This window comes from Neolamprologus multifasciatus, chromosome 5 (genome assembly GCF_963576455.1).
Source record: "Neolamprologus multifasciatus chromosome 5, fNeoMul1.2, whole genome shotgun sequence".
Taxonomy (NCBI): Eukaryota; Metazoa; Chordata; class Actinopteri; order Cichliformes; family Cichlidae; genus Neolamprologus; species Neolamprologus multifasciatus.
This window is the reverse complement of record NC_140443.1, coordinates 7,426,969-7,453,794: the sequence shown is the minus strand read 5'-3', so window position 1 is coordinate 7,453,794 and position 26,826 is coordinate 7,426,969. Positions and strand designations below refer to the sequence as shown.

Genomic DNA, 26,826 nt, shown 5'->3' with positions numbered 1-26,826 from the left:
CTGTCTATATATATATATATATATATATATATATATATATATATATATGTAGTGTTTTACCACATTATTTTAAAAAAGCATATCAGGAACCTAAAAATCTGAAATCTGCTGAAATCCTGGCAATAATAATTTATTAAAAACTAAAGAAAAGTGAAGATACAGTTGTGGTCAGACCTTTATTATCCATGATTACTTGGGCCTTTTAATAATTGTTTTGAACTGTTCTTTTTCCACGCTGGAATGATTGTACAGTCTTTAATTTGGCTGCATACGTTTCAATGTATTTTGGATTTTCTTGAATCCACACAAGGTCAAAAGGGTACATACATGCTCAAACATATACGTGCACTCCTTAAATATTTAGTAATGAAAGCTGAAGATTATACAGTGCCAGGGCTTTGTCAAGTTTTTAGCGATCACGATTGACGTTGCCGCCATAAAAAGGATTTCTTTGACACCCGTGGAATTGCCCAATACTCAGAACAATGGGAAAGTCCAAGGATTTCAGTTAAGATCTAAGAAGGAAACTGCACATTTGCACAAGTTAGGAAGGTGTCTTGGAGCCATTTCTAAACAACTTCAGCTGCTAAGATCACGAGTTCAAACAATTGCACATAAGAACAAGTTAATTATTTATTTATCACCACTTTGCAAAGGTCTGCAAGAAGATCCACACTGTCACTCTCGCTTAAGAAGAAATTGGGTAGGATGTTCAGGAACAACCTATGGACCACCAAAACTCAAGCCTACCATTAACTGGAAACTGTTGGAACACCAGTGAAATGAATTTTGCATTTTCATGGAGTAAGAGAGTACTGACTGAGAAAGAAGCCCCAGCTCCAAAATCGAAACTTTCAAGCTCAACTGAAATTTGTGCTGCCCACGTGGACAAGCCAATTGTTTTCTGTAGAAAGGTTTTATGGTCACGTGAGACAAAGACTGATGTATCTGGCCACAACATCAAGAGATGCTGCGTGGCATTTCTTGACATTGGCAGATTGAGGAGTAAAGGTGAGGCTTTCAAATCTGAGAACACTGTACCAGCTGTCAACCATGGTGGTGGTAGCATCATGGCTGTTTTACTGTTAGTTGTATTTATATAAAGTACAAAAAGGACAGACTAATGAAAAAGGAGAATTTTTCAACTTCACCTAGCATCAACAGCTAGATGGATGAAACTGGGACAGAATTGTGCATTCCAATAAGACAATTATCCCAAATGCCCAAACTGGTTTTGGAATGAATAACACAGGGTACCTTAGCCCTACTGAAACTGTATGGCCTAAAAGACAAGTCCATGCCACAAAACCAACCAGTCTAAATGAACTTTACTAATTCTGCCTACAAGAATGGTCACATATCCTGCCAAAATTATGCAAAAATTTGCTAAATTACATTTAGCCAAACGCCATTTAGCCATTTATGCCCATGATGAGTGTATGTACACTTGTGTGCACAAATATAATTGCACAGTACATATTACATTTATGGATCAGGGACAATTCAAGTTCAACAAAGGTATTAATGAAACACAGAGATCAATATCTTTCATTTACCATATCAACCTAAGCACCATCATGCTGTCAAACAGCAAGGTTTCTGTTGCGGCTGTGGTCTGATAGAAAGGATAAATATGGTGTCCTACTGCTCAAATTTAACCATAGATATGCTTTTGTCCAGAGGGGCTGGTGTGTCATGTTAAGTCAAGTCAAGTCCAATCACGCCAAGCCGTGCCAAGTCGGCCTGTCAAGTCACGTCAGGTTTATGAGTGCATCTTTGAGCGTGTTTCAAAACAAAACTTGGGCATAAACAAACTTCCTTACCTCTCTCTCACGTTCATTCTTTGTCAGATTGATCTGTTTAAGCATCTGCGAGCGTTGTTCCATCACCAGGGTCTTCTCGTAAGTGTAGGCTGAGATGTCACTGTCATGCTGAGAAAAAGCAACGTGTGGGTTTATTATGCATATTTTTCTTACTACAGCAATCCAAATCCACTACATGTCTCCTGTGTAAACCTGTCCCCATCTCTCCTGACTCATCTTTTGACATTCAGACAGAATGCAATCACCGCTTATTTCTTTTTTCTTATAGGAGAAAATTCACCTGTAAAGGTTTAAGGCTGAAGTATACTAAAACAGAACTAGTTTAAACAAGATGCTGACAATTTTAGACAGCCTTTTCTTGAAGACATTTGTGGTATGGACCCATTGTTGTACACACAAAAAGTGACAAATTTGACTCAGGGAAGAATGAAAAAAAGCTTGTGTGAGAAAATTACACTGCTGCCTAGTTTCTCCCCACTGCACACATGGTTAGTCACTTCATATAGTGCACATGAATGCCTAATTGCAGGTTTTGCTTAGGAAATGTTGAAGAAAACCACAGGCTCTCTCTACTGCCATGAAACATTAAAAGTATTATACACTAAATTACAAGTGATAAAATTCTTATTCCTTAATTAAGGGCTTTGGAAAGCCAGACCGACACTCAGCTTTACAGTGTGCTGCTTTTCTAGTAAACACAACCTAGGGAAGGAGGCTTTAGATAATATCCGATCACCTGATATTCATATTTCATGCTGTCCTTTGTGCCATTTACTGGTCTTCTGTAGTGCAACGATCTCAGCAGTCGTGCAGTACCTTTGCTTACCTTTGTGTAGTCTAAAGCAATCAAGCTTTGAGCATTGCTGAACATTGTAATGATGTTTACCTGAAAGGTACTGAAATTAAATTACACAATATGAACAATTGTTCATATTGTGTAATTTAATTTCAAACAAAAAGTAATCTCTGCAATTGTTTTCAGTGCCATTGCCACAGGTGTATAAAATCAGGCACCTAGCCATGCAGTCTACAAACATTTGTGTTTTGTTCCAAAGAGCTCAGTGAATTTGAGCGTGATAATGTAACAGGATGCCAGTGTTGCAACAAGCCATTTTTTTGCAATCCTTGTAGGTGTTCCACAATCACCTGCAAGTGATGTTAATGCAAAGTGGAAGCATTTAAGAATCACTGCGACTTAGCCCCAAAATTAAACCGCGTAAAGTTACAGAACAGGGTCGCCGAGTGCTCAGTACTTCTGTTCATATTGCGTTTGTATAGAAAACATATATCTTGCTTTGAGTTAACTCACCATTTCTACAACTTCTACCATGGCATCGATACGGAGGTGATAGAGGAATGTGGTCAGGTCCTTTTTCATCTGGATGCTGTTGTCGTCCATCTGGGCCACAGTAAAGATGCGCATCTTGCACTTCCTCCAAACCTGCAGAGCAACAACAAAATATGAGGCATCTCCTCACTCTTCTCATACGTCTGTATGGACAATAAAAAAAAAGCGTTCATATCATCTGTAAGAAATTTGGTTCTGATAGTGTGAATCCAGATTCTACGTTGCCTTTACATGTTTGTGAGTGCACATGGATTTCTTTAAGTAGTAACTATTGCAGGGTACCTTGTGCTGGCGGAGCAGGAAGGGCAGCAGCATCAGCATGCCTCCATCATGGACGATCCACCACACGTCAATGTGACCCTCGGTGAAGCGTTCGCCGTTGGATGGGAAGGCTGCGATGTTCTTTGGGACGAGCAGAGCCAAGTTAGCGACGGTAGTTTCTCTGACCAGCTCTGCAGAACAGACAGACATGGAAAGATTACGATGTGTTGGTTACACTGCATCTGCATTTTTAAATTGTTCAGGATTTTGTTTTGAATGTTTTTATTTTATTTTATATATGGGCCCTTGTTTTTGGCAGTATTTTTGTGCTTTTTTCCTTCCTAGTAACCAACCAATGAAGTTCCTCCAGTGCTGATGCTCATCTCCTTGCTTCCAGTTGCGTGGCCATGAGACCAAGACAGCATTGTGTTTCAGGCCTCCCAGCCCACTGGCCTGGAGCAGATGTGATGTAGCATCACGCAGGTTAGAGGACACAGTCACCTGACAGAAGCCCTTCACCTTCTCTGTCTCCATCAGCTTACGCAGTGCCTAGACAGGCAAGAGGCAAGGCGGAGAAAAGAGCTGTTACCACAACAAGCGCCGCTTACTATGAAGGTGGCAACGGTCAGACTTGATGTTTCATTTGATTTAAAAATATAAAAAAAATATATATTTGCAATAATATTTTGGGGTTTATGGGCTCTTCCATAGTCATATTTTACATTTTCAAATACTTAATTAGCTATATAGAAGAAACAAATATACAATGAAAGCTATATGTAAGTGTTTAACATGATTTTTGATAGATGTGCAGAAAGTTTACAGTAGCTTCTATAACTGGATTTAGTATTTTAGCGACAATAGTGCAGATTTTGGTCTGTTGTTGTTGCAATTGTGCTGAAAAGTTTAATAAGTTCCAGTGATTGAAGAGGTACAGGCTGTCATTTACAACATTACCTGCTCTGCACGCTGCGCCTGTTCATAGTTGTTCAAGAACGTGCCCCCTAGAGCTGTCCCAACAATGGTTAGACCTTTGCCTGCCTTCAGCTGGTTGGTCAGTGAAAGCAGACGAGGCTGCTCCACACTTTGCTCTGCATCTGTACTGACCAGCACCAGCAGCTGAGGCCTGAAGAGAAGGGAGATCAGAGAGGAGAGGAAGTGATAAGACAGAGTAGAAAAAAGTAGAAGAGAAATGAAAAGATGAATAAAGCCACGGGGAAAGGAAAGGCTGAGATGGCCAAGTAAAAGTCCTTGTTGGGAAGGAGAGAAAGAGAAAAAAAAATAGCAAGAAAGGTTGATGTTAATATGAATTTACAAATACTTGATTCTCCGACAGCTGTAACAAGAAGGGTCCTATTACGTGAATAAATGAGAACACGCACAGACATGGGGTTAATTTCTACGGTAATTAGAGTCATGGTAGAGCAACACAGCATACGTGTGTCATACCTCCAGTTTTTGGTGTGTGGGGGACCTTCCTCCAACCGCATGAGAGCGTAACGTGCAGCACTTAGAGACAGACCCCGTATTCCATCGCCCCATTCTTTCTCCGCACTGTGACACAAGCAAGTGCCAATCAATATTTGTCAGTCAAAACATGAACAGCAGTTTTTGCAGCTTCACTGTGAATTTAAGAAGTGACAGTGATACAGACAGCCCACCGAAACAAATCCCCTTTTAGATGACAGTTTGACATAATGCAACATGATCACAAGGAATCACAGCATTTAAATACTCAGTGTGTATAGGTCTATACGAATACACTAGAAACATGGTTGATTAGTTACGGTCTTTCAGTCACAGATATGATCAAATTTCCTTCACTTTTCCATGATGCTACACCTAAGATACAGAGCTAAGGCTAAAGTGAGAACAGAACAGCACACCTGCTCTGCTTTAAAAAAAGCACTACATGCTAAGAGATCTGCTAAGAAAGAAACAGTAATACGGCAGGAAAGTTAAAAAAAACATTGTTAGTGGAAATAAAACCTAAAAAACACCAGTTTCCATTTAAATTACAGACAAAAATTACAACTTGGAAAGAAAGACCATTTCACTAAGTATGAAAAAACTTTTGAAAAAAACAAAACAGAAACCACCTTATATAAAATACCATCTAAAATACACTACCAGTCAAAAGTTTGGACACACCTTCTCATTTAATGGTTTTTCTTTATTTTCATGACTATTCACATTGTAGATTCTCACTTAAGAAATCAAAACTATGAATGAACACACATGGAATTATATAATTAACAAAAAAGTGTGAAAAGACTCAAAACATGTTTTATATTGTAGATTCTTCAAAATAGCCACCCTTTGCTTTGCACACTCTTGCCATTCTTTCGATGAGCTTCACGAGGTCGTCACCTGAAATGGTTTTCCAACAGTCTTGGAGGACTTCTCAGAGATGCTGAGCACTTGCTGGCCTTTTTGCCTTCACTCTGTGGTCCATTTCATCGCAAACCATCTTGATTGGGTTTAGGTCAGGTGACTGTGGAGGCCAGGCTATCTGGCGCAGCACTCCATCACTCTCCTTTTTGGTCAAATAGCCCTTACACAGCCTGGAGGTGTGTTTGGGGTCATTGTCCTGTTGAAATGATGCTCCAACTAAATGCAAACTGGTTTGGATGGCATGCCACTGCGGGATGCTGTGGCAGCCATGCTGATTGAGTGTGCCATCAATTTTGGATAAATCCCCAACAGTGTCACCAGCAAAGCACCCCCACATCATCACACCTCCTCCATGCTTCGCGGTGGGAACCATGCATGTAGAGACAATCTGTTCACCTTTTCTGGGTCACACAAAGACACGGCAAGTGGATCCAAAGATCTCAAATTTGGACTCATCAGATGAAAGCAAAGATTTTCACTGATCTAATGTCCATTCCTTGTGTTTTTTGACCCAAACAAATCTCTTCTGCTTGTTGCTTTTCCTTAGTAATATCGTTTTCTTAGCAGTTATTGAACAGGTGATGTAGAGATGTGTCTGCTGCTGGAACTGTGTCGCATTTATATGAACTCTAATGAATTTAGAGAGATGAATTTATCCTCAGCAGCAGAGGTGACTCTTGGTCTTCCTCTCCCGGGGCGGTCATCATTTGAGCCAGTTTCACCGTAGAGTTTGACAGTTTTTGTGATTGCACTTGGGGACACATTCAAAGTTTTTGTAATTTTCTAGACTGACTGATTTTTAGTTCTTAAAGTCATGATGGACTGTTGTTTCTCTTTACTTAGTTGATTGGTTCTTGCCATAATATCAATTCTAACAATTGTCAAATAGGGCTGTCAGCTGTGTACCAACCTGACTTCTGCACAACACAACTGATGGTCCCAACCCCATTAAGAAGGCAAAAAATACCACATATGAACCCTGACAAGGCACATCTGTGAAGTGAAAACCATTTCAGGTGACTACATCATGAAGCTCATTGAGAGAAGGCCAAAGGGTTTGCAGCGTTGTCAACAAAGCAAAGGGTGGCTACTTTGAGGAATCTAAAATAAGAGACATAAGACATTTTTTTCTTTGCTACATAATCCCATATATCTTGCTTCATACATTTGATGCCTTCAGTATGTATCTACAATGTAGAAAATAGTAACAATAAAGAAAAACCATTAAATGAGTAGGTGTGCCCAAACGTTTGACTGGTAGTGTACACAGAGAAAGTATTTAGTTTAGCCTTTGTCAATTTGACAAGCTGCAGAAAGAGGTGGTTTGTTACATATGATTATTAACTGAACTCAAATCTTGCAAAAAAATTTTTTAAATAAGTTTATAGAATAACTTTACCTAGAGTATAAAGTCTGAGGAAGATCACATATAGAATAAAAAACAACTCAACCAATAAAACAAAAATGTTAAGATTTGCTAATTAGACACCTACCATCTGTACTCAAACTCACTCAGGAAACTAACTGAAAATAAAGTAAACTGAAAAAAACACCTGATACAGAAAAACACTCACCCTGCAAACTCGATATACTTGTAGATGGAACCGGCAATTACCATAGCGACAATGGCGTAGTACCAGGAACAGAGGAACATAAGAGTAAGACACAGGCTCATCCCCAGGAAGGAAAGAGTCCTATAGAGTGGAATGCAGAGGCAGACAGACACATGCAATATAAACTGTTTGTGAATCTTGAAATTCAGCTGTTCCTTCGCTTTGTTGTTGGTGAACTGACCAGTGGTAGAACTTGAACCGTGGTCTCCAGTTTGGTGTCCTCAGCAGTGTCTGGAGTGCACATGCCAGATTCACAAACATGTAGCACATCAAGAAGAACCTGCAGGAAACACATATGAACAGGATATAACAAACCTCTTCTTACTTACTCTAACAATATAAGAAAGAGCTCACTTGTTGAAACCCAGAAGGGCTGTTATGTTAACATCTATGACATTCACTTGTATTTATGACTGCATTACCAAAGCAGAAAAGTGGTCTACCCCTCTGAGACCATAAAATTTGGTATTTGCATTGTTTAAGTAATAACAGGGGACCAGCTGCTCTGAAATCCCCCACGGTTTTATTCCCCTTAATCTATTTATTTTTTCAAATGGCAAGAAATGGAAGGAAGGAATTTTTTTCCCAAGTCTTACATGGAGAGGATGGGAGCGACTGAATCCAGGGAGGCAATGAGGATCCCACTCTCGCAGATACAAGCCGTCAGCAGGAGGGACCATGTGGGTTCTCCGTTGGCCTTCCCGTGGCCAAAGATCTACAGTGCCGGCACAGAAAACATGTTTACACCATTTCTATTTTAGGAGTATGTCTGCATAAACTTCTTCCTCTACCTTCTTAATTCTAGTCAAGTCATTACATGTATATGTTGACTGTATGTAATAAATACAGTCAACATATACATGTATGCATTTATGCTTTGAAGCCTCACAGTTAGCATCTTGGCCTTCTTGCTTTTTTCTATTTTGAGGAGAAGAACATATTAGGTTATCTATTTGGATTTAATATTGAAACGGCTTTATTGGTACTAATGTCATTATTGATTCAATTTACTCTGATTACTTTCCTTACTGATTCATTATCCATTTTCTATGTGAAAATTGGTGTATAATACAATTGTTTTACTGCACGGCTCTGAATATAACATTGATAAAAGTAAGTTAACTGTTGAGACTTTGATTAAAATAGATTTAATACTTTTTGTGATGGTTCTTCTCATCTCAAATCCATCCCCAAGAATGCACACTCACAAATTAGCAAACTATCAATCACTAATGTGTCCAAAGAGATCTCGATTTATTATATTTTGTACTGTAAATAAGATAATAATTTACAAAATTAACAAGATTGTGTAGTGAAGAAGAACTGAAACTAATAACTGAATACATAAAATCATTAGGATATTGTTTTCTGAGCTAAATCAAGTAAGAAGCAGAGTAACTTTCTCATACTTCCATACAATTTCATTTCTTTTTCTGACCCAGGGGAGTCACCACCTGTTGGCCATTATAAAGAATGCACTTTAAAGCCCCTTGCCCATTGGTTTCACTATGTCCACTTCTTCTATAAAGTCTGCTGTAAGAAGAAAACAGACTGACCCGAAGAGCGGGCACAATGCCATCCTTGGCAATGGCCTGCATGAGACGAGGCGCTCCCGTCAGGCTCTGGAGGCCTGCTCCACAGGTGGAGAAGAAAGAGCCAATCACAATCACCCATGGTGATGGCCAAGCCAATGTGCCAATCACTAAGTTCCCATGGACGCCCTCTCCGAACCTAAATACGATTAACCAAGTGGTCAGTCTCAGACTTATTTTTGTATTTAGGGATGATTTTTATCCAATCAAGGATAGACTTACTTGTCCCTGAGGACCACACCCTCAATGCAGGCACCAAACAGAACCACACTGGACATGTCTGAGCAAATATGGTTCAAGAAAGTAAAGTCATTTCATAACGATATAAATAAATGGTAAATATTCAACACTTTTTAGTGAGCCTTGGTTTAGTGATTATAAGAATTATAAACCTTTCCATCTGAAGATGCACTTAATTATCTGATAAACCAATTAAGTGCATTTGCTGAGGAAAGACGTCAATCGTTTTTGTGTAGTAAATCTCTGAGATAAGATGCATATTACATTGCATGTAATATGTCTTGGTTTCATTAATTGTTAAGTGCATAGGCAGCTCAATGATGTGATTAGAGATCCTAATCAGATCCTAATCAGATCAGCCATTCCATTATAGCTGCTTCAGACTACACGGTATAGGCTGCCTTATATATTAAAGCACATAAATGGCAGACATGTGCTCAAGAATTTTGTACAAAGAGAAAAAAAAACTTAAAGCAATCATTGAAATATTAACAAGGTTTCACATGACAAAATAGCTCAAACTCTAATACCAAATTATAATACCAATATTATTCAGAAGCCAGCTGCCATGATTTAAACAAAGATAGGAAATGTGTTCTCACGAATGGTAGATTCATATTTTGGGCTACTTGAGGGCATTAGACTGGTATCACAGAAGTTATGGCCTTTTCACATTTAAAATGCTGACCTTTAATTATGAGGCTTCATGCAGGCCAGTGAGTGTGTTTGTGCAGACACGTTAGTTAGAATCTAAAATTTGTAAACTTGACCTTTTCTTACAGCGTCCTTTATGAACTGATCCGTTTTAAATACCACTACAAATTCATTATCCCAAGTTTGATCACAACAAGGCCAGACATAAAATATAGGTACAGTAAGGAAATAATTATTCAGTCCCCTGCTGAATTTGATAGGGTCCACATTTACAAAGAAATGATAATTCTCTAATTTTATGGTAGTTTCATTTTAATGGAGAGAAACCTTAAAATGAAATATTGAAAAAAAAACAATTATTACATATTTGTGTGTCAGTGAGTTTAAGTATTTGTTTAAGTATTGTACATGTGGCACACAGATTATAATCAATCACTAAATAATTGTACAGTGGGGTTAGGTCCTAACCCCACGAGGCAAAATCTTCCACCATCTTTCACATGATCATCCTAACCGTTAGGATGATCATGTGAAGAACAATTGGGACCAGTGTCACCAAGAACGCCATTGGTAACACACTACACTGTAATGGACTAAAGTCTTGCTGTCTCCCTGTTCAAGATGACACATTTATGGGGCCATCTGATGTTTTCCGGTGAACTCAGAAAAGACTTGGAGAAGGTGCCTTGGTCAGAAGAAATCAAAATCAAGCTCTTTGGGATCAACTCGATCCTTCCTGTTTGGTACAAGAGAAATGCTGAATAGGACCCAAAGTAAACCATTTCACCAGTCAACATGAAGGTGGAAGCATTATGCTTTGAGGCACTGTTTTTGCTGATGGTACAGGATGACTTGACTGGATTGTGGGGCCAGTGGGCGGTAAAATGTTGGACAAGAGCCTCTTTTCCTCAGCCACAACACTAAAGATGGATGGGTCAGCTACCATGATAACGACCCAAAACATACTGCCAAGGCAACAAAGAAGTGGTTAAAGAAGAAGCACATTAAGGTCACTGAATGACCTAGTGCAGGTGTCTGCAACTTTCAACATTAGAAGAGCCATTTTAGCTCCTCCTACCAGACAATGGGAGAAAAAGAGCAGCACAACTGGAAGATGGGCGAATGAGGGCTGTAATTGGGAGAGAATCAATTAATAAACCGGTATAAGTGTAACTCTAATCCTAGCCCATGGCTCATGAACCACATTTTGCAGCTAAAGAGCCACATATGGGTTGCGAACCACAGGTTGCTGACCTGTGGTCTAGCTAGTTTCCAGAACTCAATCCTATACAGAATCTTTGGAGGGAGCTGGAGTTTCGAATTATTAAGTAACAGCTGAGACAATGGCAAATCCCTCTTTAGGTGTACAAACTGGGTGACCAGCTACATCAAACTGACAATGGTTTCTCTGCCAAGTGCTAAGTCATACTTTGTTTGGGGGTAAAGATACTTTTTCATTTAATGACATTCAAATGAAGTCAGAATTTTATGTATCGTTTTTTCTTCTGGAGTTTTTTCTCCGTTAAAGGGAAGCTATCATAAAAACTCTCCATTTCTTTATAAGTGAGAAAACGTATAAATTCAAGGGGATCAAACAATTATTTTCCCCACTGTATATGCAGTGGTGTATGAGGGCCCGTGACGGCAGTTGTTAAAGGATACAGACAGCAGAGGTGGTGGTGATGGCTGCAATTGTTCCAATGGGGATTGACTTCTGTGCATCGCGCAGGTCTCCAGAACGGTTGGATCCAGCCATGATCCCTGGAGAGACAGTGAAGTGACAGTTGTTACCAAGATCAGAGATTTGTGCACATACTGTAGAAACACGTGTGCTACAAACAGCAGAATGTAGTAATTTCAGATAAACTCACTCAAGCTGAATAAATATAAATGTCTGACATTGAGAACAACACCAGGGATGCCATTTCTCAGATGGTTAACAAAAGAATCACTCAGCAGCACACTGATAAGTAAACAAATTAATAAATGTGTCAACGACGAACAACAATAAGAAAAAACTAAGTGGACAGAACAGTTTATGCTTTCACCTGTCACAGACGGGAAGTAAATGCCAACCAGCAAAGTGAAAAAGCTGGTGATGTCGGCTAACACGTAGCGGTTAGCGTTGGTTAGAGGATCGTCCTGGTCTTCCACTGACTCCATCTTATCCCTGGAAATGAGGTCCCCTTTGTCATAGTAGTTTCCAAACAGGTTATCTGGATTGGCATTGAAGAAGTATAGAGAGGACTAGAGTTAAAAGATTCATGCAGACAGAACCTGAAAATAGGTGTTTTTAATCCTTCCATGTTAGCCAAATATTCAATTGGTGACTGAACTCCATGACTAATTAACAAATTTACTTTATTCTTCAGCCATTCAAAATTGAGTTAGTCCCTATTTACAATTTCTAATTAGTTTATTAAAATCAGTAAAAAAAAAGAAAACAGAAACATGAATTACTTTGCTTGAGTAGGTGGATTTGGGAGGTTTTTATCTCCCCCTAAAAATGGGAGATAAAATATGATATGTTTTATCTCTAAAAAATAAAGTCAAATAATTAAAGTGTGACTCCTTAATTCAGAATTTACTGTTACACCAGGGTAAAACAAGGCTTGCCTAGCTGTGGGCTTTCTTAGGGTTTCAGGAAGCCCAAGGCTAAGAAATTAGTTTGCTCTACTTTGTCTTTGTAACACCAAATCACCATTTTTACCATTTATTAAAAAGATCTGAAAGCAAATATCTAGAAAAACGAATCAACTTTTTAAGTTCTTTTTACAGCATTTAAAGCTGCTCGTACTGGAGTTTCTTGATGGGCACTCCAGTACTATAACAGATCAATGGGGAAAAACAGGACATTCAGACCTAAGAAAGTATTTTATTGTAAACATTTCATTAAAAAAAAGAAATCTAGAAAAGAACGCTAATGAATTGTCAGTGACCCAGCAGTATAGAAAGATGATAACTGGATCCAAAACGAATGAACCAACCTGCCAAGATTCCACTAGTGACCCCAGGGATGCCCTGGATCTCAGTCACATTGTTGCCAACAAAGTATTTGTCACAGGTAGCGTTGAGAAAAGGTGAATCACAGAACATCTGCCACAGCTGGGTTGTGACTGTCCCATTAGCTGTCTCAATGGTCTTGGCACAAACATCAAAGGACTTCCACACCAAAGTGCGATTCCCCAAAATACACACCCTAGAGGAATAGAAAAGCACACAATTTTGAAATACTGCTGCTGTAGCGACTTTTGTGCATGCGTGTTTGATGTAAACAATTTATTTGGACTTTTTTCTTCTTTAAATTAATTTTATAGTTAAACAATATCTGTTGTTTTAAATTGTTTTCTGACATCTATTGACACCTAGGTTAAAACAATGATGGGTATCACATTATAACACTTAGTTTTCAGGTAAATTCATCTAATTTTTAAATATGTAAATTAAAAAATAAGGCAAATTAGTGCTGGTGCCTTTGTACCACTGATATAATAATGGCATGTTCTCCAAACCTAGCATGTAATTATGTGTTGCTTTTTCTAAAACAGCATGCAGATAAGATGTGTGTTAGTCTGGGCTTTTGTTACCATCTCAGCTTATATAATATTGGATTATCTTGGCTCTAACTGCTTACGGGAATACAGGTGGATCCATGGCGGTCTTGATGACTCCGGCGTAGACGGCCAAGATGGAGAGAATGACGCATGCCAGAAACACGAGTGCCAGCTTGTTAACATATTTTACACCAACGAACACCACTGTGGCCATGGAGGTCAACAGGATGGTCCCGTACACGCGCATGTTATTAAGCAGGGCGGCCTCGGCCTCAGCACCCTCTAGGCCCTCCAGGGGAAATATGGCTGCTTTGGGCACAATGTAGATCTGCAGCAAAACAGGAAAGGAGCTTATTTATTTATCTTTGACTTTATGTATCCAGGGAAATCAGCAGTACTTTTATCATAAAAAAAAATCCATAAAATATTATTGCTGCTCAAGGACATCTTAGTGGTACATGTTTTGGAAGTGCGACTTTCACTCCTCACCTTCTATGGCCTGTCTGGAGATTTAAACTGGCAGTTTTCAGGTTACAAACCTGCCTCTCTACCTCACTGTTTGCTGCTAAATGGAAAAGAAAGATGTATATATATATATATATTTTTTTAATTTAAAGTATCGCTTTTTCTGTGTCATGTCATGTGTACAGCACTTTGTTTTCTCCTGGTAGTTGCCTGAAAGTGCTATATAAATAAATTGCTTGCTTGCTTGGATATAATAAAAAAGGTGAGAAAGGCAATGAGGGATGAGATGAGTAAAAGAGGACAACTCTGTGAAGTGTGAATATATGCGATGTCACATTAAAAGTCCTCTACTGGAGCTTGAAGCGCCAACTCGTACTACTGGCTGCTATTTTAATTCTTAATTAAACAACTCAAGCATGGTATTAATATTAAACATTAACTGCCATTATTACACTTTTACTATGGGTCAGTCTAAGAATAGTCAGAAGATAGATGGTAAACCCCTAATTAGACCGTCACTATCTGTCATCAGGTTTAGATGATTCATTGCAAGGCTGTTACATAAGTGTGGAAATTTCTGTCTTTTTTCTCTCAGCCTGAACACTCTTTATCACGATGAAGAGCAACAAGAGAACAAGCAGTGAGTTGTGGTTTCGGTCATTTGGCTGAATGCTAAGAACAGCACATCACTAGGCAAACAAATCGTAGCTTCACCGTGAACTCTTCATGGTTCCTAAAATAGCAGCATCAGTTTGTGTTCCTGACTTGGGTGGAAGGATGAAACATATTCAAATCAGTCTTCCTCAAGATCCGCTCCTTACAATTCTGCAAGGATTGTTATTTTACAATTGAAACTAAGCCAGCTTTGACCCAGAAGACAAAATTAACCTCCAGACACGATCAAACTCTATATCCATTAGAGGCATCCAGAATAATATTATTAACAATAAAAAATGACAGTTGATAACAGTGGACCATAGTGATGAGAGCTGTTTCAAGGAATGATCCTGTTACTCAGGCAGCGTCTTCATCCCTTATAATGCAGTATTTGCATAATTACCCAATATCCCATGCAACATGGAGGCATTGCAGTGGAAGAAGTGTGGAGTGAAAGGCAGAGGAGGAGAACGAGAAACGGGAGGAGAGAAGCGAAAGATTGAGATGAAAGATCGTGCCATTTCAAAAACTAATCAGAATTCACATTGAAGAGCACATACTGCGAGAAGAAAATAGCTTCAAAGCAAAGTGATGATGAAAATCAACCAAAGGAGAAGAACATGCAAATGCTCTGCTTTGTAGAGGCGTGACATTTTTTTTTTGTTTCACTTTGCACTGATTGGATTTCAGGAATATCAGAAGTTTCATTGATGTGGGTCTGACCAGTTGGAATAAACAACCCCCCCCCATCCCAAATTTCAATGAATATACTTAAATTAAGGATTTTATGGTTTCTTTTTTTTTATTATTTATACTAGACTTGTTGTACTCTAATAACTGTTCCCCTCTTTAGAAAAATTTAGTCAACCAGAGGTTTGCAGGCAGGATTAAAAACGAGGGATCATATTCCTTCTGCTGAACAACAAAAATAGTAACAAGCATGGATGAGATTAACAAGCAATACAGGTCATTGTAGCTACAGGAGTAAATCTATCAAATCATCCTTTTTTAATATATATTTAAAGTGGAGATATTATGCTATTATGAAGGCAGATAACGATACTAACTGTGGCCAAAGTCAAACACCAAGTCAGACAGAAAGATAAACAAGGATTATTTTGAACTGTAAATCATACAAAGCTACTCTGCGAGAGTCCAAGAATACACACTTTGATCTGGAAATGCACATAATAGGACACCTTCACAGGAGCAATTTGACATTTGGAGAAATACACACTTGTTAGAGTTGGACAAGAAGACTGACACACACTTAATATGAAGATTGGAAAAGGGTAAAACAAACTCACTCTAAAATGAACAAACAAGCAAAAAAATAAAAGCTTATATTACAACACCGAACAATCACGTGAAAACAAAATTGTAAATTAGTACTAGAAAATGTTTGTTGTTACCTGGTTAAAACAAAGAAAAGAAAGAAACAAGAAAATATTAGCCACATTCCCTGCACACATTAGTGATTAATGTTTAAATACCTCTGGGCTAGCGGTTTTGTTTGGCTCCTTGCCTTTAACCATTGAAACATTTCCAATGTTGGCTTCAAATCTGCTTGGTCCATGACCTTGAACATGATGCAAAAATCTTTTATATATTACCACTATAATTTAATCTAAAGGGTAATATTTTGCCACTGGAGCACAACAAAGTTCCCCTCAGAGTTGTGGGTCTGACAGTGTTATCACCTTGGTAAAAATTGTCAAAATGTGATGTTGGAGGGTTTACTGCAGGGAAGAAAAAGCTGTGATTTGAGTCGTCATCCTCTACTAACCTGGCAGCTCACATCGTTTTTCTTTTAGGTGATCGTGGTCTTGTGACATCACGGATGAATAAGCTTGAAATGGATGTCATTTCAAATAGACAGGATATTAGACACTTTTCTCTCTCACTCACATAGAAGTGAACTCGAAAAATAAATAAATCAACGTGGCAGCTGTTTGGGATGTATTACAAACGTCCAAAAACAAGCATTTAACCAGAATCAGTTCCAGAATAAATAAGTGGTTCAAAACAGGCAGGTCACCTGAGGAGAAGTGCATCACTTAATATGATTCATAAGACCATCTAAGACTTGGTGATCGCTGATTGGTTGAGGCATGATGGGGTGAGACAACTTTTAAATGGTCCTTCCACACTCCAGGCTGGATGTTTGACACTAGCAGATAAGCTGTTTTCACACATGCGTTTCATTTCTAAACTTTAACCTGCACGTGAGAAAGCACAAGACGTGCTCTGATATTAACTGCTTTTTAACCTCTCAGCTGCCCAGCACATACGATACTCAGTCGAGCCCATGTGAGAACAGTGAAGGTAATACGATTCACAGCAAGCAAGGAGGTGTCATGTTTTCTGCTTCCTGCAAGCTTTCCCAAACCAGAGTTAGTATTTGTGGCAGTGAGAATGTGTCTGAAGCAGACCTCCCAAATCTCTCTAAAGGTGAAGAAAGAGGTGAAGCTGTTACAAGACAGAGACCTAGACAACGTGGCCATGGTCTGAGGGTACAAATGCCATAATATTAGTTATGGCATTAAATAAAATACTAATAAACTATGCTACACTAATGAAAAGAAAAGAAAGTTAACATGTTACTGCATGGTGATGACATTAACAAAGTCAGAGAGAGTGAACACAAAGAGGGCGTCATTCTCACCAAGAGGAGCTCAATTGCTCCGAGGATGTACATGGCTCCAGCGTACGTGGTCCCCAGGTAGAAACAGATTCCGACCGCTCCCCCAAACTCAGGGCCCAGTGAACGGGAGATCATGTAGTAGGAGCCTCCAGCTACACGAACAGCACAAAATCACTCTGAAGTACTCATTTAACGGGTAACTTTGTCTGTGAGAAGACTAAACGATGACATCTCATGCTGAATCATACATATATTTTTGTATCTGTTAATTAGTTTTGACATTAGCATGTCACCATGGTGAGTGCAGACATTTACTTCAATTGTGTCCATTTTAACGACTAACATTTTACACAATCAAATAAAAGAAACTTGACAACAAAGAACAAGAGAGATGTTTAAAAAACTGTCCACTGTGTACACCAGTGAATATCCAGCAGATTTCTTTAAAATTTAAAAAACGATTTCCATACATTAATGATAGAAAATTGTTTTTTCTGTAATGCTTGTTTATTTTGGTAGACTGCTTTCTGACAGTTGTAATTTTTGCTGAATTTGCTAGAAAAGGTTTTCGTATTATTGCATCTTATCACAGTGTTATACACAAATGCACAAGCAGTGTGCAAATAAATTAACTGAACATAAATAAATAGACCTTAATCAGCACTTTGGAGCAGCACAAGGGTTGGGACCGGTTATAACAGAGACAGTTATAATTGGCGTACACTTCCACACTTCTCTACAAGCCTGTAATTTGCTCTGACCCCTGCTGCATGCACACCAACTGGTAAGACGCAGGCCATCATTACTATGTAAACTCGCTTATAAAGCGTAGCTAGCCTGCATATGCACGTTCATGTGTCTGTGTACAGATACAAACTTGCCGATGCAGATCTTCATGACAAGCATTTGGCTGATGCTTTATTTTGTGTAAATAATGTTGCGTGACAAGGAGCTAAAGTGCACAAGATACCAGACTAAAGCTTTTAATGTTTCTGGAGATATCAAGCTGCGCTGGGTGTACTGTGCCAAAAGCAATCAGCGAAAAGAGAAATTTAGAAGCGGACAGACTCAAACAGCGATGACTGTGTGGTGCCAGCGTCTGCTCACCCACCTGGCACTACTCCATTGGTAGCGATGGCACTCATAGAGATGGCAGTCAGCATGGTCTACACAGAGAAGGACAGAGGAGCAGGAAAAGAAGAAATTAGATCAAATTTGCAAATTACGCACACAAGGTTTTGATCTTTTCAACTCTGAAGAATACAATTTATTGTTTTCTTAAATTGTGAACTAAACCTCAATGAATAAGGTGTCATTTATATCACCAAAAATGAAATGAAACTAGTAAACTACATCTAAGTAATAAAATAAAAACAAAACTAAGAGTCTGATTTAGCTCAATGCTCGCAACCACAATGCTGTATGTGCAAATCAAGTTAGTTGGAAAAAAACCCTGAAACAGCTAGCTCAGACTCCATCTTAGATAAACATGCAATAATCAGCACTAAATTCAAAGGAGAGATCACACTAATCGGGATGTGGCAGGAACTTAGTCATAAATCTAAATGTCAGACATCTAAAATACATGACTTGATGTTAAAGCTTGAGCAGTTAATGTCAGTCAAAGTCATTGGAACTATTTCACTTCAACACAGTGTACGAATATGTGAAACATTTTCAAACCCCCTTCAAGATATTTCAGTACAAGCCTGCTGCAATAGTGCATGTTGAAAAGTTAGTGGATAACCCTGATCCATCAAGTCATTAGTTTATCTTCTTGCTACCATGGATAGCTGAAAAAAAATTGTAATGGAAGTCCATCTAACCGTTAATGAGGCTTTTCTGTGGATACCAAAGACAGAGTAGGGTCTTTCAGCAGAGCTGAAAGGAAATCAACAGCAATATGCTAATATTTTTTCTACTCCAGTTTTGTAATTGGAGATGTATTTATTCACGAACTACTACATTTTGTTTATCAAATGACCAGAAACAAACAGGAAGAATGCACATATTTCTGTCAAATAAGGCAACAGAGACTTATTGGCCTTACTGTAAGTGGACCACTCATGCTTATGTGTATAATTAACTCCAAAGGCCATTTCTGAGCAAGAAGCCCCCAAAGAATTAGACTGCCTGACATTGCCATCACTAGAGCCACTGGCACTGCTAACAATCATTTACTGTTTTAATGTTCTGTCCTCACTTTCACATTTTATCAGATTCTTTTTAAGCAAACTTCAATTCTTTTATTTCCTCCAGGTAAAGTCCTTCATACCAGCGCCAAGCAATGAATTTTCCCAGCATAGAATTAAAGAACGGACAGGCTGCTCGTTGATTAGATAAATAATAACACCACAGGGCCTGTCAACAGCTGCCAGAGCACATTCAGCGACAACTCTTATGGAACTCTGTCGAGTTGTGATATGTGAGGGCACGGTAAAGCGAAGCTCACGGCTATCACGGTCGCCTGCAATGCAAAGCGCGAGTCCCGACTGGCCTGCAGAGGACAAGAGGGAGAGATGTACGCAGAGAGTGGAAGAATGGTTCAGAAGAAATAAAAAATGACAACGTGAAAGCACTGAGAGTGACTGGGAAATAGAGCGGGAGAGTGTGTTTGACAGTACAAAGACGGCATTAAGATTTCATTATTCTTTTAGTTGCTATTGTTGAATTTCTGAGTGTCTTTTCACATTGTCTGCACATGAAAGACAGAGGCAGACACAGAAAGAGAAACGCGAGGACGAAATGTGAGAACTGGCTGCCTAAAACACGTCTCACTTCCTCCTATTTTTTGGGGCTTTTCTATAAATTAGTTGTTCTAGTTTATTATGTTATTATCAGTTGAGTTTTGAACGTAACGTTATATATATTATTGATTCGATCTGTGCTTGCATGCAGCATTAGTGCAATAGCAGTCTTTCCTGGGTAACATTTAAACTGTAATCACCTTCCTAAAATGTAAGGTAAAAAATAACAACAGTAAATTCTGTTACTGACAAGAAAAGTGGTTAATCCACAAACACATCCACAAACGTGCAATAACACTAATGTGCAATAATCTTTTCTGGCATCGTTGTATTTTTACTCAGTTGTATATAGCATTTGTATTCTATTTTTATCTTATTATATATTTTATTATATTTTATTCTACTGTATATAGTATTTTATTTTATTCTATTCTGTACAGTTGTGTACTGTATTTATTCTTATTGTATTCTAATTTTTGCTTCATAACTTTTGCACTGTCCACTTCCTGCTGTGACAAAACAAATTTCCCACGTGTGGGACTAATAAAGGTTATCTTATCTTAATAAATACAACATTTTACAGAACAATTACTTATTATTATTTATTAATTATACCACAACAATCAGTGGTTGTTTCTTTTCAAAGTTTCTGTTTCAGCTACACTGGAGTGAGGTTTTCCAGCCACAGGAGACCATGCTGGTTATGTTTAACTGTTATTGTATCTGTCTCCGCAAAGACTTTAATGTGGTTAGTGTCACCTGAGGGCCCGGTGGACTGATGATCAGGAGTGAACAGTGAGTTGGGCTCTGTTTCTCACTCTAATCTGGTCATAATGAGGCCAGAAACCCTTCTCCCACCACAGCAGATAAGACAGTAATTGTTTAAGTGTTTTATCTGATGTGGGCAGCAGCCACTCAGAGGTAGTCAGTCGCATACCCAATCACTGAATCTCCATGCAGAAAAACCAGCAATGCACTTGTCTGATTTGCACTGCTGGCGGTGCAGCCAAACAGGATTGATGTACTGTGCTTTAGTAATGCTTCGATCTGAATTTTATGTACGTCAATAATATTAAAGGTAAATTATACACTATATCTTTGACTTTGACTTTAAAACACATGCTCTGTTTTATATTGATACATGATTTTCAATTACTATGAGTCTGGAAGGTGGTCTATATGTTTTAATTTCCAAGAAGTACTGCACAGTAATTTATGCTCATAGCAGAATCTTATTTCTGCCATCTCCTTCTGAAGATATATATCGTTAATTCTAGTCTGAAGCACTGCAAACAATACAGCTCCTTCAGTTCAGTCTGAAGGAGTAGCATTGTAAGAGTTCTGACTATTTCCTGAGAAACAGAGGTTTAGATCCAGTTATTTATGCAAGTGCCAATTTAAGACTTTATCAAAGCTCTTTGTGTGAACCAGTGCTCATGGAGCGAAATATAATTAGAAAACTAAAGCTGACAAACTGAGCATGTTAGTGACAGCTGCGATTTCAGCTGGCAATATCAGAAGGTAACTGGCTTGAAATGAGAAGCCTGCTTTTGTCTGTGTGAAGTCACAACTCACTGTTTTGAAAATAACAAGAATTTGGAGTTGAAAATCTGACAGTATCAATATTGTTAGCCTCACCGTGCGTTCTATGAGAACAGAAGGCTTGACAGGCGCGAGGAGTGGAAATGAATGAGGGCGATTAGGTCAAGCAACCAATTATTTGAGGTTTATTTGAGGTTTATCTGTGTTTCAGTGGAAACTGTATCGATATATGGTTCGATTCTGCGTTGATTTTGTCTACAACCAGCTGCAGACAAGACAAAGTCTTGCCCCCATCTCGGCTGCCTGGGCCCCCACCTGCTCTACCCAAATTACAGTCTCCGGTAAAGGGTTTCTCATCATTAAATGCTCATAGCATTGTCAACAAAAGGACAAGAAATCCTGCTATTAAAATTTACAGAGGAACAAAGATCTGCAAGACATTTAATCAGGCTAAAGTAATCTGGGACACTAAAAATAAACCAAAGGGGCTTCTATGTGGACACATTAACATTCGCAGTATGTTACCAAAGCATGAGCAACTGGAACATATTCTAAGCAATTCCAATATTTCTATTTTGGGTATCTCTGAATCTTGGCTCACAAGTTCTTCTCCTGAGTCTGCGGTTGTCTTTCCAGAGTACACAGTATTCAGAAGGGATAGAATTGGAACAAGAGGAGGAGGAATACTTGTGTATGTAAAAAAACACCTGGACTGCTCTTTACTTAGTTCACCAATAGATGTCGAAATAGAACATATTTCTGTTAAAATCACTCTTTCCCCAGAAATGTCATTTACGTTGATCTGTTTATATCGCCCTCCTTCCGCAAAGAATATTTTTTATGAACAACTACAGAGATTACTTAAATATCATACTATAAATAATAAGTCTAATGAAATAATTGTAATGGGAGATTTTAATGTCAACTGGGACTGTGAAAAGGACAGAAAAACACTCAAGGACATAATGGAGACTTTGAACTTTACTCAACACATTGAACAACCCACAAGAATAACGAGACACTCTAAAACTAAAATAGATCTGGTTTTCAGTAATAAGCCCGAGTCCGAGGCATCAGAAGAGCAGATGATTTTGTTGTTGTCACTGTTGTGAAATACCATTTTATCACTTTTAGTTAAATGACCCTTTGGGCATCACTGCAGACAGGGACACTAGCAGAAAAAGTCATGCATGAGAAACTGCCTGGCTCTCATCTCCAATGATCTCACCTGCAGACCCAAATGGACCACAACATAGGATCAAAAGCAAATATCTGGCTGTAGCTCAGGTGGCAGAGCAGGTCAGCCACTAATCAGAAGGTCGGTGGTTCGATCCCAGGCTGCCTCCTGGCTGCCAAATATCCTAAAACCCCATATTTGCCTACTGGTGGTGGTCAGAGGGCCCGGTGGCGCCAGTATCCGGCAGCCTCGCCTCTGTCAGTGTGCCCCAGGGCAGCTGTGGCTACAATGTAGCTTGCCATCGCCTGTGTGTGAATGGGTGAATGACTGAATGTAGTCATGTAGTCATGTGAAGTGCTTTGGGGTCCTTAGGGACTAGAAAAGTGCTATTCAAATGCAGGCCATTTACCATTAAAGCTAACACAGATTCCTCTGTAGTTCAAGCACTTGATGACCAAATCATGTCTGTATTCGCAGAACATTTGAAGAGTGGCACTAAAAAAAAACCAGCGATGTTCTGTTTTAGCAGGCAGGATGGGCAAAAGCTTTCTTCCCACTGACCCAGAGCCTGTGGCCTGTTTTATTGTCCCACTTTCAGGCTGGTAACCTAAAACTGTGATGGTTTGAGAGTTTGCGTTAGTGAACATCCTCTGGTTTATAACTCTCTCTTTCTCCATGAATCCTGGAGTCAGTGCCTCCAAACTCACATGTACCCACAAGGCCTCTAGGCTCTAAGCATGCCAGTAGAAAGGCCACATTAGACCTCCCCACCATCTGTCTCATCCACATGAGATATAGCAACACACAGCTTACATTTCGCACAAAGGGGATGTTTTCCTTCAAAATGTAATCGGAATGGTAGCAAGGCCTGAATAATTGCTGAGCCATCATGATTACAGATGAGCCCATGGAATGTATTTGGTGAAAAAAGTCATTTTTAAGAAAAGCCTGCCAGCTGACACACTCCCCAGTGATGACCCCAAAGGACACTTTTGGTCTGTTTCTTCCCAAAGCTACAGACAAATTCTGAATTGGTCTTTTTTTGACCTTACAGTTGAGCGGAAATTGGTTTCGACAGGACTGGAGCTTTTGCCTTGCCCTGAGAGCGTGCTTCATTACCATGCTTCATTACACAAATGCAGAATTGTTTTTTTGAGGTACAACTTCGTCAGTTGACATACAAAAGCACAGAAGTTTCAGGGTGCTGCTCATCACTTGAAATGCCTGTGGATGGTATACTATGGAAGGCACCAATGTCAAATGACAGTGATTGAGGTGATTTTCACTTTCAGAGTGATGGTGGGAATGGAAACAATAAGTAAGAGGACGAGATGCTGCTGTGCTATGCTGTGAGACAAGAACAGACGTGGCAGAAAAAGGACAAAAATTGAATAATAGAATAAGCATGAGAGCAAGAGAGAGAATAGAATCAAAGGAAGGAGGAGGAGGAGAAAGGGAATAATGAGACAGCAACATGGAAAAAAGAAAAGGCTTGGAGAAATTGAAGAAGCGAAAGAGTAAAATATGAGGAAATGAGCGAGAAAGGCATCCTAAGCATTTAAATGAGTCACGACAGAGGGCATCCAACCCTTCCCCTCACAGCATTTGGATTCAAGACCTGGAAGTAATGAGGAAGACCAAATAACAGATGACTTTCCATCTAGAATATTGAAGCTCATTTTAATGTGGTAAGAGCCTGTATTCATCATCTGGGGTAAAAAGACTCATATACCAGTACGACGTACACACGTTTGAGCGTGCCTGTTCGGAGAATGCTGTCTGCAGCAAAGCACTGATTTTTAAAATGGTGGCTTGCGCGTATAATTTCATGGTTAATGGTTTAATGTGTCAGAGCCGTTCCACACGGGGGCGCGTTCTTTATATAACGATTCCCCGAATGTTTGAGCACTGCGGCTCGTTAACGTTCCGCCAAGATGTGACAGAAAAATATTGGCGCGAGCGTTTGACAGCTGCAGATATGTGCAGCTGTGATTAAGCACCTGAAAAGTGCACTGTCAGTGACATCCCATGAAGTGAATAAAACATGGGGTCCTGCTGTATATTATTAAGCTCTACAACATGCGAGATTCCTTCGCGCTTTGGCTCCTGTGGATTTCACTCAGGTGGGCATCGCTGCGTGCACGTATGTACATGCACACACACACACGCGCGCTCATTGCTGACAGCCCCTGAAGGCCTCGGTGGTTATGTAAGGAGCTCAGGAGGAGAGAGGTGGGGGTTTCTCACACACCGTTCACGCTCGAGCTTATCGCCCCGGGGCTCTGCAATGAGCTCAGTGTGAGTGATAAAAAAGTGTGTGTGTGTCTGTGTGTGTGATATTAAACAGTGAGACGAAATTATTGAGAGATGTTTTTCAGAGTTTATTCTAGTAAATGGACGTAAGGAACTTTTTAGCACCGATTCCTCTGTGTGTGTGTGTGTATGTGTGTGTTAAAGCATAAGAAATGAAGCATAGGAATTGCAAATGTGTTTGTGTGTTTGCACGACTTCCTGTCAAGCTGTGTCTGAACCAGCTTTGATCTCCAAGCCTTTTTTTTTCTCTCCTGCTATTTTTTTCCACCATAAAACTGAGTGCTGTATTTTTTCATGCACCACACAAAATCTTTTTATCCCATTTTTATTAATTATTTATATTTTTATGATGCTGATGGAAAAAAAATAATAAGCTGATGAGATTCAGTATCTATATTTTAGAGGTAATTACTAAGATATCAGGCTCAAACGTGGAATTACATATTATGTTCTATCAATATGCTGTTTCATTCCGTATGCCCTCTATACTGTCACACAGAAAAATGACGGGGCCGCAGCATGTGTCTGTGCAGGCAGTGTTTGGGATTTGAGGGGGTCGTTCTATAAATATCCTCAGCTGGAGGAAAATCTAGGTTGCACAAACTCGCAGACAAACCAACATAAAGTCCATAACCCAAAATGCAAATCAGAGGAACGACACACAGCTCTTACATCTTATAGACCACAAAGTTTTAATTAAACTGTCATGTACAATAAAATTAGCAAGGCAATCCACTGAAAAGCCATACTCAGGCTGGATGCGCCTGTGTTGTCTGACAGAAAGCTCTCACGCAGGACATTGTCAAGTTTTCAACAGAGACAGTAAATTAAGTCAACATCCTTCAGAATAGAGATGTTAAGCTTTCAAGTGAGGAGGCCAAGTATATGCTCTCTGACAATCAAATGCATCAAACACGATCATCTTGTAGAAGCCAGCAAGACCACTGACAGCAGCGACTTCAATCCTGTGGGAGAGTCTTATGTAATGCGAGTCTCAGGGCCACGGCAGGGTGTCAGTCCAAAGTCACTCTGACACATGACTCTGTGGCAGTGACATTAAAGGGAACCAGGGAGCATCACAGCGTGTCATGTTGTTCTTTTTTACAGACCGAACGTGTGGGGTCTGTGAAATACAAACAGATCATCGACAGAGAGGCAGTTTGCTCTTTATACAGCACAAAAGGAACCTGGTTATGTGATCTGCAACGTTACACTTCACTCAGACCCAGAATCATTACACAGGCTAAAATAAGATGATTAAAACCTCCTCTCTTGAAATTTCACTTTAACACTACTTTGCTGGATTTGGTGCAGGGTCAATGATACCATCCTGGCAAATAAAAATAGATACTACGTCTCACAAACAGCGGCTTTCATTCATCTAATAAATGAAAGATCCCTAGTTCAGTCCCGGGAGGAGACACAAATCCTTTGGGGGTTGAGTCAGGAAGGGCATCTGCTGTAAAAATCTGCCAAAGCAAACATGCGGCGCTACCCGCTGTGGAGACCCCTTGTGAATAATGGAGCAGCCAAAAGTAGCTTCTTCTATGTCTCGAAAACAAGAAACTACAAAACTCTAAACTACTTTTCAGAAAATTAAGCTTTTTGAAAAAAGCGATAGCACAAAAAAACATAACTGCTTATTAAACCAATACAGAAGAAGACGTTTTATTTCATACATCTCAAACCTCTGTGAACGCTCTTAGTATCAGGAACCTACGTATGTAATTCTCAGCACTGTTTGGACTTGGCAAGACGTAAAAAACATTTTAGGATCCTCTATAATCTTGCTAACCCCTGTG

The 26,826-nt window shown here is 39.3% G+C and overlaps 1 protein-coding gene and 1 long non-coding RNA gene across 6 annotated transcripts in view; both read right to left on the bottom strand.

Annotated features, from left to right (window-relative positions):
* Window positions 1-26,826, bottom strand: part of LOC146517965 (solute carrier family 12 member 5-like) — a 183,809-nt gene that overhangs the window by 14,377 nt on the left and 142,606 nt on the right. For all 5 annotated transcript variants that reach the window (XM_085158872.1, XM_085158873.1, XM_085158875.1 and 2 more), the window contains exons 5-21: window positions 18,357-18,411; window positions 17,267-17,397; window positions 13,560-13,807; window positions 12,913-13,124; window positions 11,974-12,141; window positions 11,588-11,686; window positions 9,254-9,311; window positions 8,996-9,170; window positions 8,036-8,154; window positions 7,621-7,719; window positions 7,401-7,520; window positions 4,882-4,986; window positions 4,390-4,558; window positions 3,786-3,981; window positions 3,454-3,623; window positions 3,133-3,264; window positions 1,824-1,931 (exon numbers count right to left, since the gene is read on the bottom strand). In XM_085158872.1, the coding sequence (XP_085014998.1) occupies window positions 1,824-1,931; window positions 3,133-3,264; window positions 3,454-3,623; window positions 3,786-3,981; window positions 4,390-4,558; window positions 4,882-4,986; window positions 7,401-7,520; window positions 7,621-7,719; window positions 8,036-8,154; window positions 8,996-9,170; window positions 9,254-9,311; window positions 11,588-11,686; window positions 11,974-12,141; window positions 12,913-13,124; window positions 13,560-13,807; window positions 17,267-17,397; window positions 18,357-18,411 (2,364 nt within the window). The remainder of the gene's footprint in view (window positions 1-1,823; window positions 1,932-3,132; window positions 3,265-3,453; window positions 3,624-3,785; window positions 3,982-4,389; window positions 4,559-4,881; window positions 4,987-7,400; window positions 7,521-7,620; window positions 7,720-8,035; window positions 8,155-8,995; window positions 9,171-9,253; window positions 9,312-11,587; window positions 11,687-11,973; window positions 12,142-12,912; window positions 13,125-13,559; window positions 13,808-17,266; window positions 17,398-18,356; window positions 18,412-26,826) is intronic.
* On the bottom strand, window positions 2,041-2,794 carry LOC146517969 (uncharacterized). The gene is made up of 2 exons (XR_014873998.1): window positions 2,560-2,794; window positions 2,041-2,525 (listed from the first exon to the last, which is right to left on the bottom strand). It is a non-coding gene; the product is annotated as an uncharacterized LOC146517969 (long non-coding RNA).